Raw genomic sequence first — 17,450 nt, 5'->3', positions numbered from 1 at the left:
GTGTGTGTGTGTGTGTGTGTGTGTGTGTGTGTCTATGTGATACCCGATCACTCAGAGGAATTATTCCTGGCTCCGCGCTTCATAAATCATTCCTGGCAGGCGTGGGGGACCATATGGGATGTCGTGGATCAGACCCTGGTCAGCCGCATGCAAGGCATACACCCTACCCGCCATGCTATCACTTAAGTCCCATCCAGTAATATAGTTCTTGCTTGAAACTCTAGGTTGATTTCAGGTACTGCAAACAAATAAATTATTTCTGTTCCATCAAAAGTTGATATTTATTTTTGTCATAAGTGTATTTAATTGTTATATTCCTTAGCTTTTAGAAATGGTTTACTATTATTATTCAGATACTTGACAAATTTAAATATGTTGACTGCAGAGGGTTCTGCCGACCATGTTATATTAGCCTGAGATCTTGAGCTGCCTGCTTACATTGATCTTTTTTGGAGATTTTTTGTTGGTCACAGCTAGAGGGGTAGGTAGGAGATAGTGTCTCCTGGCAGGTGGGGACCAGGGATGCTACTTAATTTCCTGCTGTTAGGAAATTTTCTACTAGTTATGTTTGAAGAAGCAAGGTATCCTAATGTTTTCTAGAGTAGAGAGTAAAATATTTTAATATAGTAATTCCACATTTAGTTACCTGTTTTTTTGGAGGGAGGTGGGGAAAGGAGGCTTCCAAGTATTGCTTGGAGACCCAACACATTCTTGGCCTCCTGGGCAAATTGTTCAGTAAAAGGCCTTGTTTGAAGTATCAGGGATATCTGGAGCACTCCAGCTTAGCTGGAGGCACCTTCTTTGGGAGCCCTTGGGGAACATTTTAGTGCCAGGAATTGAGACTCTGTTGGGTGCATACTAGGCATATTCCCTATTAGCATACCAGCTTCTGGCCCTAGAAACATAAATGATTCCTTTTGGCTTCATATTAATGAATAGTATGCAAATTATCCTTTGCTATAATGTAGAGATTTAATATTTACATATAGGCTAATTTGCTTGTTTTATTTTTTCTTTTTGTATGATTTGCTTTTTGAGTAATGCGTTAATAATGATTGAGGGTAAAAACTGCTAAATCTTTCCAAGTAGGTAAACCTCTAAGCTGCAAACTCTTTTTTTTTTTTTTTTTTTGGTTTGGTTTTTGGGTCATACCTGGCAGCACTCAGGGATTACTCCTGGCTCAACGCTCAGAAATCGCTACTGGCAGGCTTGGGGGACCATATGGGATGCTGGGATTCGAACCACCATCCTTCTGCATGCAAGACAAACACCTTACCTCCATGCTATCTCTCCCGCTAATGGAGTGCAAACTCTTGATACTTCTAATGGCTTATTCTCCTTCCAAAGAATGGAATTCGTGCACATGTCACACCCAATATCCTCCAACATTAAAATGGCCCAGCTCCACAGCTCCTGGAAAATAAAGTGGCATCTGTGGCGACTTGGTACTTCCATTATTTTACAGTACTAACAACCCAGTAGGAGCACGGCAGATTTGATGGGAAAATTGTATAAAAGCCTGCCAACTCAGTGAGTGAAAACAGTAACACAAAAAGCTCACGCAGCACCAACCATTTTAGTAAATCCTCAAGACGGTGACTTTAGTGGACACCATTATGAGATTTATCAAAGATTAACTTTTATTGGTCTATTTTATGATAATTCTATTTGCCATTTTGTTGAAACAAATAATATGAAATAAATTTGTACCTGCTAAGGGGGTAGGTGTGGGTGTTTAAGGAAAGGTCACATTGGTGGTAGGATTGATGTTGGAATGTTGGAACTTTGAATGCCTAAAATAACTTATTATTTATCATTTTGTAGATCATGGGGGGTTGATTTTGTTGGGAGGTTTTGTTTTATTTGCTCAGAGGTTACTCCTAGCTCTGAGCTCCTGGGTTTGTGGAAGAGGGGCATGGGGTGGGGGACCATATGGGATGCTGGGGATTGTACCTAAGTCAGCCATGTACAAGGAAAGCCCTGGCCTTAAATCATGCCTTTTAAATTTTAAAAATATTTTCAAGGGCCGGAGCAGTGGCGCAAGCATTAAGGAGTACTGCTGATTATGGCCCAAAGATAGCACAATAAAGAAGAATTAAAATTAAGCTAAGTGCTGTTAAATTTACAAAAGATAAAATTAAATGTTTTTGTTTTTTTTTTTTTTTTTTTTTGGTTTTTGGTTTTTGGGTCACACCCGGTGATGCTCAGGGAGTTACTTTTGGCTATGCGCTCAGAAATTGCTCCTGGCTGGGGGACCATATGGGACACCGGGGATCGAACCCAGGTCCCTCCTGGGTCAGCCGCATGCAAGGCAAACACCCTTCCGCTGTGCTATTGCTCTAGTTCCTGATTTTTTTTTAATGCATTAAATGGTATAGTAATACTCTGATTCTTTCTGAGAGGATTGGTTTATTGACTTTGTACCTGAAAATGTGAATAAGCTTTGTCCTGCAGATCTCAACTTCTGTTCCCATCAAAATATGGTTCCAATCAAGTGCATGCTTGTCTCCTAAATTCCATTATAACTGCCTTTGGAAGCAGGTAACTGAGGGATGTGTTAAATAGTTGAAGAGAGCATCGTTTTTTCCACAGGTTTTAGAATTAAGGACTTAAGGTGGTTTTTTTTGGAAATTGCTCTTTAAAGCTAACAATTTGCTCTTTTATACTCTTTCTTGTTGCATCTCTTAAATATTTAACAAAATCTGTTTATAATCTTTAAAATTCATAGTCTTATTGTAATTGATGTTTTTATTTATTTATTTTTTTGTTTGTTTGTTTGTTTGTTTTTGGGCCACACCCAGCGATGCTCAGGAGTTACTCCTGGCTGTCTGCTCAGAAATAGCTCCTGGCAGGCACGGGGGACCATGTGGGACACTGGGATTCGAACCAACCACTTTTGGTCCTGGATTGGCTGCTTGCAAGGCAAACACTGCTGTGCTATCTCTCTGGGCTCTTATTTATTTATTTTTATCTTTGTCAGTTTTTGGGTCATTCAGGGAGATTCCCAGGACTTACTCCAGGTTTGTACCAGGTATAACTCCTAGTGGGTTGGGGACCACATAGAGTGAGTGCTTGTGATCAAACCTGGGGCAGCCATTTGTAAGGCAGATGCCCTGCCTGCATACTTTCTCACTAGCCTTATTACAACCTTAAAGTTAGAGTTTATGTATCTGACCTCATTTCATTTGTTGACTTTATTATGGTTAGTTAATGCTTCTTTGCAGTAGTCCCTATTTTGGATAAAAAGCAGACTAGCTCCTGGAGATAATGGATCCTGAATGGGAGTATTGCAAAACAGAAGATATGAGGGAAATGAATAAGAACTGTCTAAATCTGAAAAATGGGAATAAGGAAGTTAGCCATTTAAAATATGGAAAGGAATGGCTTGTAAATCTGCTTAAATCCTAAAGAGATGAAATTTTCTAAGTTTCAGTATTAATAAGTCTGTAAAGAATCTTGGTGACACTAGTTCATTGTTTTCTTTCTTTTTTCTTTTTTTAAAAATATGGAATGCTTCACGAATTTGCGTGTCATCCTTGCGCAGGGGCCATGCTAATCATCTCTGTATCGTTCCAATTTTAGTATATGTGCTGCCGAAGCGAGCACATAGTTCATTGTTTTCATTTGGTCAGGAATGTGTTGCATTTTAATCTTATGAACTTAGATCAGGGGTCTCAAACTCGCGGCCCATGGGCCATTTGCAGCCCTCCGTACAACATTTTGTGGCCCCTGCCCTAGAGGAATCTTTTTTTGTTTAGTTTTGTTTTGGTTGTTTGGGTCACACCCCCCAATGTTCAAGGCTTACTACTGACTTTGCACTCAAGAATCACCCTGACTTTGCCTCCTGCGGCCCCCAGGTAAATTGAGTTTGAAACCCCTGACTTAGATGATCACTCAGAATGCCAATTAGTGGTTTTTGAATTCTATCCTTTGAATTGTTAATGGAATACTGAATTGTACTAGACCTAGAGCAATCCTTCCTGATCTTTAGAACCATTTCTGCTGATAGTGAATTATTTATTATTATTCTGCATTTCATATTTGAGCCACTGTACATGTGTATTCTTTTTTGTTTCAGCCAAGTCTCTTTTTATATTTGTAACTTGGCAGTTCTAGATCATTAGTTTTTGTTTTTTTTTTCTCCTTTTTTTTGGTTTTGGGGCCACACTCAGAGGTGCTCAGGGCTTACTCTTGGCTCTGTTGTCAGGGATTACTCTTGAGGGACCAAATGAGGTGGTGACCATGTGTAAGACAATCGCCCTACCCACTGTACTATCTCTTTAATCCTTGATAATCAGATCTTAAAGATTGCCTTATATCATACTGATTTATTTTTCTTGTGCCTCTTATGAATAACCAGACTTGTGCCAGTTCCTATTAATTATCCGATATTGAAACTTGGTTCTACTATTTTAGTATTAATTTTTCTAGAGAATAATGTATATTAGGTTAATAGCTATTATAGGCATGAAGATGAAATAGGGTCATGATATTTTTGTATATTTATGGGTTTATTATTTTCTTCATAAAATATCTTCATATTAATCATCTTTTTCAGGAATCTGAAGTATTAACTACTTAGAATAGTTTTTTAAATTAATATTTCCTTCAAGAAATATGATTATTTAGCAAGCAAGTGAATGAATTAATGAAGAAATGACGATACATAAATGTCTTGTGTTTCAGGAAAGAAAAAATCCCAGGAAAATAAAAACAAAGGAAACAAAACAGAAAATATAGAACTGAAGACAGACGAGCCATATTTTACCTCTGTGAATATGAGAGATTCTGCAGAAGGTGAGCTTGGAGGTTGGACTTGTGTGACTTGTGTGTGTGATACCAGTTTACCTTTGTGTGTTGCCTTCTATTGTCTTTAAGAGAATCATCCAAGAACTAGAAATGGTTCAATAGTAATAGCAAAAGACTGCCTAAATTTAACACATTAACAGGGCCTTCCATATCCCATCTGCCCTTCAAAAAATAACAGATCTTGTTAAAGTGAGATTACTTCCTAGTCAAAACTAAACTCACTGTCTCATTACATTTATAAATAATTAAGTACGAAACCTCCAAAATCTGGCAGGCTATAATAAGGTTCTGGAGTGCTCTATTGCAGGTTTATCACTGATCTTTGCATATTACTTCTGTTATTCATTTTGTAGGTAACCTTGGCCAATCTTAGATTCTAAGTATTATTTTTAGTTCAAAGACACAAACATTTCTCATTGAAGTCTCTCAAATCACCCACTACACACACACACACGCACAAGCATGCACACACATTTATATATTATGATGTATATTTATATGTCCACTGTTCAGATGACTTCCTTCCCAGATAATTGTTTGCATCATTTTCTTTAGGCTTTTGTTTTGCTCTCACTTCACAAGTGACATCTGTTCTTACCACTTGTCTGCCTTGTATCTGAATGATACTGGGTTCACCTGGGTTTCTTTTTTGTCCAGAGGACTGAGAAGTGACCAGATTTTCTGTATTTGTAAGTTCTTCATAAATCGATGGGGCCTAAATATTTTATCTCTAAAGTTTATTTTACTTGAAAAGTTCTGATTACATGATTCTGAGAATTAGTTTGGAGTCATGAGGAATTGGATTTCATAAGTACTTTCCTGAAATTGAGTTATTAATTTCTCTAACAGTTTTAAATGCTCTAGTGTCTATAAATAAAAAAAAAGTATTATACATGTGAAAACTCTGAAAAGAATGAAAGTACCTTGTCAGCACTTACACATATTTTCTCACTGCCCAATATACTTTTACATAGCAAATTTTTTTTAAAAGTCTTGTTGAATGAAGGCCTCACATCAGTCAGTTCATATCTAGTATGATTTTATAGATGAGAAAAATATCAGCCATTATCATCCATATACCTTTTCAGTGTGAATAAGAAATAATGCCGGTAATTGATCGTGTAACCTTGTTGTGGCTAGCGTTTGCCCTCATTGCTATCCTTTGCTTCTGTGCTTCCCAGATCCTAAAGAGGAGGATGAGAAGCCCACAGCTTCAGCAGTTGGGCAAACAGAAATTCCTCAAGAGGTGGTTATTCAGGATGTGCTTCCAGAGCCAGTAATCCCTCCCCCTACCTGTGAATCACAGACACAACCAGATGAGAAGCTAGAAGCCACAAACTGTGAGGTGAATGATTTGGAGGAAGAAGAGGAGGAAGAGGAGGAAGAAGATGAGGAGATGGAAGAAGAGGGCGAAGAAGAAGTAGACATGCCAAATGACTGTTCTGTAAAAGAACTAGAAATACGGTGTGATGAGAAGTTAGAAGATTTACTAGAAGAACCAAAAAGTACTACAAAAGAAACTCTTGAAGACTCTCCGGAAGTATCACCTGCTATCAAAATTCCCAAAACTAAAGAAGAGGCCAATGGTGATGTATTTGAGACATTTATGTTTCCATGTCAACATTGTGAAAGAAAGTTTACTACCAAGCAGGGACTAGAACGTCACATGCATATCCATATATCTACCATCAATCATGCTTTCAAATGCAAGTACTGTGGGAAAGCATTTGGCACGCAAATTAACAGGAGGAGGCATGAGCGTCGCCATGAAGCGGGCCTAAAGAGAAAGCCCAGCCTAACACTACAGTCTTCAGAAGACCCGCCTGATGGCAAAGTATCTGGAGATGGTGGTTCTCCACAAGACGAAGCAAATCCTCCTCCTCTTGGGCAAGACTGTCTGATCTTGAATTCAGAGAAAGTGTCCCAAGAAACATTAAATTCTTCTGTTGTAGAAGAGAACGGAGAAGTTAAAGAGCTTCATCCATGCAAATACTGTAAAAAGGTATTTGGGACTCATACTAATATGAGACGACATCAGCGTCGAGTTCATGAGCGTCACCTGATTCCCAAAGGTGTACGGCGAAAAGGAGGTCTCCTTGAAGAGCCACAACCTCCTGTGGAGCAGGCCCAGCCTTCCCAAAATGTCTATGTCCCAAGCACAGAACCCGAAGAGGATGGGGAAGCAGATGATGTGTATATCATGGATATTTCTAGCAATATCTCTGAAAACTTAAATTACTATATTGATGGTAAAATTCAGACTAGCAGCAGCACTAGTAACTGTGATGTGATTGAGATGGAATCCAATTCAGCAGAACTATATGGTATCAATTGCCTACTTACCCCAGTGACCATGGAAATTACTCCAGGTATAAAAACCACACAAGTTCCTGTAGTAGATGATCCTCCTAAGGAGCCTTCCACCAGCACAAACAGCGAGTCCAAGAAAAGGAGAACTGCAAGTCCTCCTGCATTGCCGCAAATTAAAACCGAAACGGAGTCTGATCCTGTAACACCCTCATGCTCCATAAGTCTTCCTCTTAGCATATCAACAACAGAAGCAGCGTCTTTCCACAAAGAGAAAAGTGTGTATCTGTCATCAAAGCTCAAGCAACTTCTTCAGACCCAGGATAAGATAACTCCTGCTGGGATTTCAGCGACTGAAATACCTAAATTAGGTCCTGTGTGTGTCTCAGCACCTGCATCCATGCTACCTGTGACCTCCAGTAGGTTTAAGCGACGGACCAGCTCTCCTCCCAGTTCTCCGCAGCATAGTCCTGCCCTTCGAGACTTTGGAAAGCAAAGTGATGGTAAAGCAGCATGGACTGAGACAGTTCTGAGTTCCAAAAAACCCAAGTTAGAAAGTCATAGCAGCTCACCAGCATGGAGCTTGTCTGGGAGAGAGGAGAGAGAAACTGTGAGCCCACCATGCTTTGAAGAATATAAAGTCAGTTCTTTTAGCAATGTGTGCAACCAACAGCCCCTGGATTTATCTAGTGGTGTAAAACAGAAGACTGAGGGTACAAGCAAGACCCTTGTTCAGTGGGAATCGGTATTAGATCTTAGCGTGCATAAAAAACCTTGTAGTGATTTGGAAGGAAAGGAATTCAAAGAAAACCATCTGGTGCAGCCACCTTGCAGTGTGGTAAAGAAAAAGAAACCAACCACCTGCATGCTACAGAAGGTTCTTCTCAATGAATATAATGGCATTGACTTACCTGTAGAAAGTACTCCAGATGTGACCAGGAGCCCGAGTCCTTGTAAATCCCTAGATCCGCAGCCAGACCCTGCAGGTGGTATTGATACTGCTTCACCTGCCCCTGCAACTACGTCCCCACCTGATGTTTCTCCATCATCAACTGCCTTGCAGACATCGCCGTCCCTCTCTTCTGGGCAACTGCCTCCTCTCTTGATTCCAACAAATCCCTCCTCACCCCCTCCCTGTCCTCCAGTACTAACTGTTGCCACACCACCACCTCCGCTCCTCCCTACTATACCTCCTCCAGCTTCCTCTTCTAGTGCCTCTCCTCAGCTGTGCCCTTCACCTCTCTCAAATGCCGCTGCGCAATCTCCACTTCCGATTCTCTCCCCTACAGTGTCTCCCTCGCCATCTCCCATTCCTTCTGTGGAGCCACTGTTGCCTGCTACTTCACCAGGTCCTCCCACGCTTTCTTCATCTTCCTCCTCCTCTTCATTTTCTTCATCATCTTCTTCCCCTTCACCACCTCCTCTTTCAGCAGTGTCATCTGTTGTTTCGTCTGGGGATAATCTTGAAGCTTCTCTCCCTGTGATATCTTTCAAGCAGGAAGAGTTGGAGAATGAAGATCTGAAACCCAGGGAGGAACCTCAATCTGCAGCTGAGCAGGACATTGTTCAAGAAACATTCAATAAAAACTTTGTCTGCAATGTCTGTGAATCACCTTTTCTTTCCATTAAAGATCTAACCAAACATTTATCAGTTCATGCTGAAGAATGGCCCTTCAAATGTGAATTCTGTGTGCAGCTCTTTAAAGCTAAAACGGCTTTGTCAGAACATCGATTTTTGCTTCATGGAGTTGGGAATATCTTTGTGTGTTCAGTTTGTAAAAAGGAATTTGCATTCTTATGCAATTTACAGCAACACCAGCGAGATCTTCACCCGGACAAGGTGTGCACGCATCATGAATTTGAAAGTGGTACCCTGAGGCCCCAGAACTTCACAGATCCCAGCAAAGCCCATGTAGAGCATATGCAGAGTTTGCCAGAAGATCCTTTAGAAGCATCTAAAGAAGAAGAAGAAGATTTAAATGATTCTTCCGAAGAGCTTTATACAACCATAAAAATAATGGCCTCTGGAATAAAAACAAAAGATCCAGATGTTCGATTGGGTCTCAATCAACATTACCCAAGCTTTAAACCACCTCCATTTCAGTATCATCACCGAAACCCCATGGGTATTGGTGTGACAGCCACAAATTTCACCACCCATAATATTCCACAGACTTTTACTACTGCCATTCGCTGCACTAAGTGTGGAAAAGGTGTGGACAATATGCCAGAATTACATAAACACATCCTGGCATGTGCTTCTGCTAGTGATAAGAAAAGGTACACGCCTAAGAAAAACCCTGTGCCGTTGAAACAAACTGTACAACCCAAAAATGGTGTGGTGGTTTTAGATAACTCTGGGAAAAATGCCTTCCGGCGAATGGGACAACCCAAGCGATTGAACTTTAGTGTTGAACTCAGCAAAATGTCTTCAAATAAGCTCAAATTAAATGCATTGAAGAAAAAAAATCAACTTGTACAGAAGGCAATCCTTCAAAAAAACAAATCTGCAAAGCAGAAGGCAGACTTAAAAAACGCATCTTCAGTGTCCTCACACATCTGCCCTTACTGCAATAGAGAGTTCACGTATATCGGTAGTCTGAATAAACATGCTGCCTTCAGCTGTCCCAAAAAACCTCTGTCTCCTTCCAAAAAAAAAGTTGCTCATACATCCAAGAAAGGCGGACACTCCTCATCTGCAAATACTGACAAAAACAATAGCCATCGCAGAAGGACAGCAGATGCAGAGATTAAAATGCAGAGCATGCAAGCGCCTTTGGGCAAGACCAGGGCCCGAAGCTCAGGCCCCACACAAGTCCCACTGCCTTCCTCATCCTTCAGGTCCAAGCAGAATGTGAAATTTGCAGCTTCAGTTAAGTCCAAAAAACAAAGCTCCTCTCTAAGGAACTCTAGCCCAATAAGAATGGCCAAAATAACCCATGTTGAGGTGAAAAAACCCAAAGCTGTGGCCAAGAATCATTCTGCTCAGCTCTCGAACAAGACATCTCGTACCCTGCATGTGAGAGTGCAGAAAAACAAAGCTGTCTTACAAAGCAAATCTACTTTGGCCAGTAAGAAAAGAACAGACCGCTTCAATGTGAAGTCTAGAGAGCGGAGTGGAGGGCCAATCACCCGAAGCTTACAGCTGGCTGCTGCTACTGACCCAAGTGAGAACAGAAGGGAGGATGGCAGTGGCAGGCAAGAGTTGAAGGACTTCAGGTAAGTTGCTGTCTTCAGGGCACAGGCGAGCTCAAGAGCTGGGGAGTAGGGAGTTTGAATACTCCTTACCCAGTGGCTTTTTCTCTTTCCTGTCTATTTTTTGACATAAGCATGGAAAGGAACTAGCTATTTCTTAAGTTGCAGACATGAATGAAGAAGGGGCACTAAGCACTGTTAGAGGATATTCAGCCTTTATTTTAGACCTAGGACTCACAAAAAGGCACCATTTCTATATTGTACAATGAATTTGAAGGCATAGAAGAACTTTTAAAAGTACCTTGTCTGTATTAGATGTCATTCTAAGAAACTTCCTTTGCATCTTAGGTAATTCAGTGTCACTTAGACCACTTCCAGATCATAGGTCATTTAAGATGGGTCATTAAAGTCTGGGGGTGTGGCTTAGTGACCAAGTTCATGCCTTGTATGCATGAAACCTGGATTCAGTCTCCAGCACTGCAACATTTTTTTTTTAAGAATTAAAAAGTTAAGGGCTGGAGTGATAGTGCAGTGGTATGGTGTTTGCCTTGCACGCGGCTGACCTAGGACAGACCTTGGTTCGATCCCCGGCGTGTCCCATATGGTCTGCCAACCCAGGAGTAGCCCCTGAGCGTCACCGGGTGCGGTCCCAAAATAAAATAACAACCAAAAAAAAGTTAAAAAATAGGTGACAGATTTAGTTAATTAAAATATCTTACAATCCTGTTTTATATTTCTTTGACTTAATGAAGTTTTAGAAACAGACTGCTCATTTTTTGTTTTTCATTGTGGCTTAATTAAAAGAAACTTGTGCGACTGGTTAAAACAAGACAGTGTTCCTTTTTAAATGCATTATACCCCTCCCCTCTCCTTTCTTCAGCGCCCAGAGGAACAGAAGAGTAGGAGAGAGTGTGCTTGGAATCCCACAGTGAGGCCAGATACATGTGGTAATCAGGGCACATCAATTGTCAGTGTCTTTCTTTCCCCCTGCAGTGATAAGAGAATCCACCTTAGGTTTGAGATGACTATTTTTTCTGTTTTCTATATGAAGAACTATTTTGTTCTCTATAAAGAACTATTTTTAGTGATAGAGTAAAACAGCAGCAACACAGGACAAGAGAATTACTTTTCTCACATGATTTCTCAAACTTTCCAAGATACTTAAATAAATTGGTGTAGACACTTGGAATTCTGCTTTTACTTAAATAATGCCTACAGATTGATCACATGTAAAATTAATTTTTATCAAATAATTTCTGCTGTAAGATTTTAGTTAAAAGTTCAGTTCTTTCATTCTTCCAAAATAAGATGCCTAACTGGACTTTCTTTGCTGTAATTTTCAGTGTCTGAAACATATTTTGTATCCAGAGCACACGAACTTATAGTTAACGACAGAGGAGGGTCTTCTCTTGAAAAGGGATCATGAGTGCTCAAAGGTGCCTTTGTCACTGCACCATTGATAAGCTAGAGTTTTTGGTGCTGGGGTGCCCTAAACTCAGGACTAAAGAAGAAAGATGACATGAAGAATCATTAGCCAAGACTGATTGGAGTGATTTACTACAGGAATAAAGGAGCAGTTATTATTATTATAAAATTCATTGTTCTAGATTTTGTTCAGGATTTTGTCTTTGAGCATGGTGTATGCATATGCGGCAGTCTTGGCATTTATCCCTGCTGAAAATAAGCACCTGTTTATCAACTGTCAAAAATCCTTTCCTGTTAAAAAAAAAAAACCCTTGCTTGTAGCAGTTCAACCTGCTTGCACTCACTCTGTGTTCTGAGAGTTTCACAATGACAGGACATTGTTGAACTGCTTTTTTGAGTTGCTTGTTCCTTAAGAACCAGAATATCATTTTCAAATTGGACTAGGAAGTGCCTGCAAGGTTATTGATTGATGCTTTCAAATGCATTATGTATATTTCCTTTCATCTATAGACCTGAATCGCTTTATACTGGATCCCATACAGGGATAATACTGGTATGACAAGTGAAATTTAAAACTAATTATAAATATGAATTTTAGTAAACCTTCATACTGTTCCCTTTTAGAAAATTTCTTAAGATTGCAACATACCAAGTGCCTAATAAAATGGTCTTTATTTTTGGCTCTAGTTAATTTTTATTATATTGCTTTCTATGATGTCTAACAAGAGGATTATACTGATGGAAGGCAATTATTTCCTAAAAGGAAACACTGAAGAATCAGACCAGAAAATTTGGGTATTCTACCTGGTAGAGGATAGCAGCAAGCGTCTAATAGTTGCTCCTCTTGTGTTTGAGCCCCTGGAAGTGTACTGTGGTCACATCTTAAGGATTTGTATATATCCTTCATACACAGATAAGGTCCACTTCCCAGTGACTGTAAACCTATAAAGTATTTTTGAGGATTAAACAGATATTCAGTAAGACCAATATGTATTTAGACACGAGTTTGTTATAGTTTTGGTACCTTGTAATGATTTTGTTGTAAGACCAGATGCCTAACCTCAGGGAAACTAAAGCATAGTGGTTCATCCGTAGGTGGCCCACAGCACTCACCTCATCCTTATTGCATGTTTGTTGTATTACACTATTAAGGAGCTGCTTTAATTAGAGCCTTCTTCCCTCTTCAGTATATCTTTACATGTAGAGTTTTTTCAGGGATGATTTTATGGTGCATGTCAAGAGGTACTTACTCTGTTTATAGTGATTATTGTTTACTTGGCCCAATGTATATTTTGGGACTTAACATAGAACTGCCAGTACAACCTTTTCATCATAACAAACTGGGGGTTGGAAAGTTAGTACAACGGATAGGGAATTTGCCTTGTATGTGGCCAACAACACAGGTTCAGGCCCTGACATCTCATGGTTCCTTGAACAGTGTCAGGAGTAATTCCTGAGTGCAAAGCCAGCCGTAATCCCTGTGCCCCCTCACACACACACACCTATATAAAATCTGTTTAAGAGCTAGTCTCCAACCCTCATACATTTGACACTTGAAGGCCAGTTTACAATTCCACAGTTTTCTGAGTATATGTTCATTGCCAACCATGTGAATATAGTCGGAGCTTTTCATCGAACCTCAGCAGAATTTATTATTCCTGAGTACAAGTCAACATGTGCTGGTGAATATGTAAAAACAGTAGCACACCATAGGTAGCTTTTTTTTTTTTTTTTTTTTTTTTTTTTGGTTTTTGGGCCACACCCGTCGATGCTCAGGGGTTACTCCTGGCTGTCTGCTCAGAAATAGCTCCTGGCAGGCACGGGGGACCATATGGGACACCGGGATTCGAACCAACCACCTTTGGTCCTGGATCGGCTGCTTGCAAGGCAAACGCCTCTGTGCTATCTCTCCGGGCCCACCATAGGTAGCTTTTAGCTTTGTTTTGCGTTTTGGTTTTTGTTTTTGGGCTACACTGGCAGGTTTCAGGGGTTACTGCTGGCCCTGTGCTCAGAAATTACTCCTGGCTAGCTTGGGGGCCGACAATATGGGATGACAGGGATCCAACCTGAGATAGCTGCTGTAACGCAAACACCCTCGCCACTGTTCTGTCACTCCTCCCCCAATGTGTAGCTTTTTGTTGGGAATTTAAATCTGCTGCTGAAGACTCATTTCCATGAGCTATAGAAAAAGGGAAGTAAAGAGATAGATTCTTGACTGCTCCTCTCTTACCCTGCTTGGGTTTTTGTCAATCTCAATGTGTTTTTTACATTCTGTAGTGCTCCTTTTAGATTAGCTTTTAGTTCCTTAGGGGAAAAAAAATCATGATCTTGCTGTAGCCAGTCAAAAATGGAGAAGCAACAGTAAATTTTAAACTTTTCCCATCAACACAAATGAAATAAAATGTTGCTAATTTCCCATGCCTTCCATCTCTGCCACACACCACTCTGACTGGGTCTGCCTGTGTTCCTCACATTGTGTTTCTCAAAGCGAGATGCTCGCATTTCTGCACACCTTCAGAGTCATTCTGTTGCTGTCTTAATGTTTGTCTTACAGTCTGCTCACCTTTTCTTTGACATGGTCAATTCATACAAGGTTCTGTTATTTTGTCATTTATCTTCAGTTTTCTTATTTTCTAGGAACTTGCTGTAGAAAAGGCCCCCAAACAAACAAAAACCTTAATTGACTAAACACAGATCTTGCATGCTCAACTTAGGATAAGCACTACGGCAAAGGATACGAAATCTACCCAGCTTGCAAGACAAGTTGACGATGACTCAAAATCCTAACACACAGCTGATTTCCGGCAGGCTTCTTGTCCTGGGTAGAGTCAGGCATCTGCTTCTTCGTTGGTGCCGAACAGGCGGACTGGGCTCCTGGGTGATTGAGATCCAAAGAGGAGGGCGCTGTAAGATGGCCAGAGGAACTGGCTTGTCATCATGGGACTGGTAACTCAGATCTTGAGTGTGGCCTTTGTTTTTGGCACATAGCAGAGAAAGGTATGATTTGAACTTAATCTTGCAAAGCAAGTTCTCTGTTTTACTGGTAGTTTGTTGTAGATTTCAGGGATGACAAATTTTGATGCACTCATTTTAAAATGTTTTGGTCACACACCAGCTCTTGATGCCTTTCTTTTAAATGAATGGGGGGATACATTTAGCGTTTTTTTTTTTTTTTTTTTAATCACAAGCAGATTGCCAGCATAATGGAGAGGAAACCAGATTGGATATAGAATATTTTTTTAAATGCCTCTTCCAGTGTCATGTTTATATATCCAAATGGACATTATTCTCTCAGATCATTATCTGGCACTAATTTATAATTCTATTACTGGAGACTGTAGCAATATCATTACCCCCAACTCATCACAGTTTGTGTAGATGTGTGTCTACGCATAAATATACATGAATTTACATATCAGGTTTTACACTTCACTCTATTAATAGAAATTAAATGATTACAAATAGAAATGACAAAAATGGCCTCTCTTTCTGTTTTTAGAAGTATCATTTCTCCATGCATTATAAGCCTTCTGATTCTTGACTGAGCTGGTGGAAAACAGCTAGGTTTTACTCGTTTTTTTTTGTTGTTGTTGTTGTTCTCAACTATAAAAGTAATCTACCTCTTAAAATTTGTAGTTTAATACTTGTTTGGTGAATTTGTGCCACTTTAACACTTTCACTATCATTCCCATTTTGTTACATTTCTGTTATGGGGACTTTATGTTGAAATATTGTATAAAAGCATTTGTAGCAGTTTAAAAATAAAATATTTAAAAATTATTTAAATTGTTTTCAACGCTTCAATTGTATTGTATGTGATTTGCATCTTATATTGAGTTGTTAATCTGGAGAGTGTTCTTGTATTGAACTTTGCTGTTAGTAATTTTATTGGTTTTTTTTTTGGAGAGTGATATAAAAGATTATTCTAAAGAAAACATTAAAAATTACAATTTGACATGACATACAAAAGGGGTTGTCCTTTGATTTTAACCAATGTGGCTTTGAGAGAGGGGTTAATTACAGATACACAAGAATGGTGTTTGCTGTTTTTCCCCTTCCCAGCATGAAATAAATAATTTGAGCTTGTCAGATGTATACTTTTAATTCTGTTGCTAGCAGGCACTTAATAACTAGGGGAATCTGAATGATACATTTTATAATAATTGTAACCAATAAAAAAAAAACTTTGCAAACCCTGTGAAAGGACTGAATTTTGTACATTTTTGGGAGGGAGCAGTTCAGTAGAAAGAATGACCTTGTAGAGGCAACTGTGACTCAAGCTCATCGTGTAAAGTCGGCCTTCCGCCCAGATGAGCTTTTTTGGCTTGTTACTAATTAGTATCAATGAATACTTTGTCCTTTCAAATTGTTTATATGCCATCTAGAGGATAAACAGTGGACAGTGGTGCTGAGAAGTATCACTAGATTTACTTTGGTAAGATAATTTAATTTTCTATGTGGAAGCTGGGTTTTTTTTAACTTATTCTAATTTGTATGGGTGCTTCATGGGGGAGCAGGGAGACAAAGGCAGTAATGCTTAACCTTTGTTACAAACATTACTTTCAATTTTTTTTTAAAGCTACACTATAGTGCTGGCCTCCAACGTATCCTTCCCGTTGTCAGGTAGAGCCCTCTGCTCTAGGAAGCGAAGCAGTTTTCTGTCCTTGCCCACATGTTCACCTTCTATCCTCCATACAGAACAGACTTCTGGCTAGTCTCTTTTTCCCTGCTTCTAGTGCATTTCCATTGGGGCATTTTTCTTTCAGGATCTTAGTTACACTTAATATGCCAAAAGTGAGAAGTAAACTAGAGGTGTCTCATATTCCTCCTCCTTGGAGTTGACCATTTTGAAGTGTTTGCTTGTTTTTTTGTTTGTTTGTTTTTTAAGCAGGCTATGGGTACTGTTTTTTGTCTAGTGTCTGGTTCTTAGGAGTAGCACCTCATAGTTACTGAGCCTCAGCCTCCAACAATTCCCTTCTCAACTGGAGGAACCATGCTGATTTGGTGGTTTTACTTTTTTGTAGAATTAAACAGACAAAACTGTTTTAACCTAATAAAACTACATCTTGACTGTAGTTTTCAGCATCTTATAGTGTTTCTGATGATAAATCCCTTGCCTGGCTGCCCATCTTAATTTGATTAATAAGTTATTTTCTGGTAAGCTGTTTTTCAGAATCATATTTGTGTCTAGAACAGAACACATGCCAGGCTGTGCACCAGGCACTTAGGGTATGTTGGGCACATTCTCTGATCCTTTCGGACCTTTCCTTGTTGTGATGCCTTTTCCTCTTCTCATACTCTAAAGCCTATATATCTAAAAAACCTCTGGACCGGAGAGATGGTACAGCTCAAAGGGCTGTCCTGCATGTGACCAACCAGATTTCAATTCCTGGCATCCCACGTGGTCCCCCAAGCATCCATAGAAATGAAAACAGCATAAAGCCAGGTCTTGAGCACTGCTGGGTGTAGTCCAGGCTCCTATTTCCCCCCCCCCCCAATAAATTAAAATCTCACAATCTTCTGGAGGCCCCAAGGTCAGGAGGGTACTTGTAATGTGAGTGCAGACATTCGATACTTGTCAGTGATTTGTAAGATTATCTCGCTTATTTAATGCATTTGATAACATGGATTTTGATTTTTTTTTCATCAAGCCTTACTGAATAGCACGAGTCACACTCATAAAAGTTTTTTATAAAGGGCATAAGAGTATACTA

General features: G+C 39.7%; 1 protein-coding gene and 1 non-coding gene across 3 annotated transcripts in view; one reads left to right on the top strand and one right to left on the bottom strand.

Moving 5' to 3' along the window:
• Positions 1 to 17,450, top strand: part of PRDM2 (PR/SET domain 2) — a 131,258-nt gene that overhangs the window by 81,605 nt on the left and 32,203 nt on the right. The window contains exons 4-6 of one of the 2 annotated variants that reach the window (XM_049771954.1): positions 4,687 to 4,797; positions 5,991 to 10,335; positions 14,374 to 15,923. In XM_049771954.1, the coding sequence (XP_049627911.1) occupies positions 4,687 to 4,797; positions 5,991 to 10,335; positions 14,374 to 14,386 (4,469 nt within the window). In that variant the 3' untranslated portion in view covers positions 14,387 to 15,923. Of the gene's footprint in view, positions 1 to 4,686; positions 4,798 to 5,990; positions 10,336 to 14,373; positions 15,924 to 17,450 lie in introns of those variants that run through there. The other variant, XM_049771955.1, reaches the window with a different exon arrangement.
• Positions 3,500 to 3,606, bottom strand: LOC126008260 (U6 spliceosomal RNA). Its single transcript, XR_007495600.1, has one exon. It is a non-coding gene; the product is annotated as a U6 spliceosomal RNA (small nuclear RNA).

This window comes from Suncus etruscus, chromosome 4 (genome assembly GCF_024139225.1).
Source record: "Suncus etruscus isolate mSunEtr1 chromosome 4, mSunEtr1.pri.cur, whole genome shotgun sequence".
Taxonomy (NCBI): domain Eukaryota; kingdom Metazoa; phylum Chordata; class Mammalia; order Eulipotyphla; family Soricidae; genus Suncus; species Suncus etruscus.
Note: the sequence above shows the minus strand (reverse complement) of the source record. Positions and strands in the feature narration are given on the sequence as shown.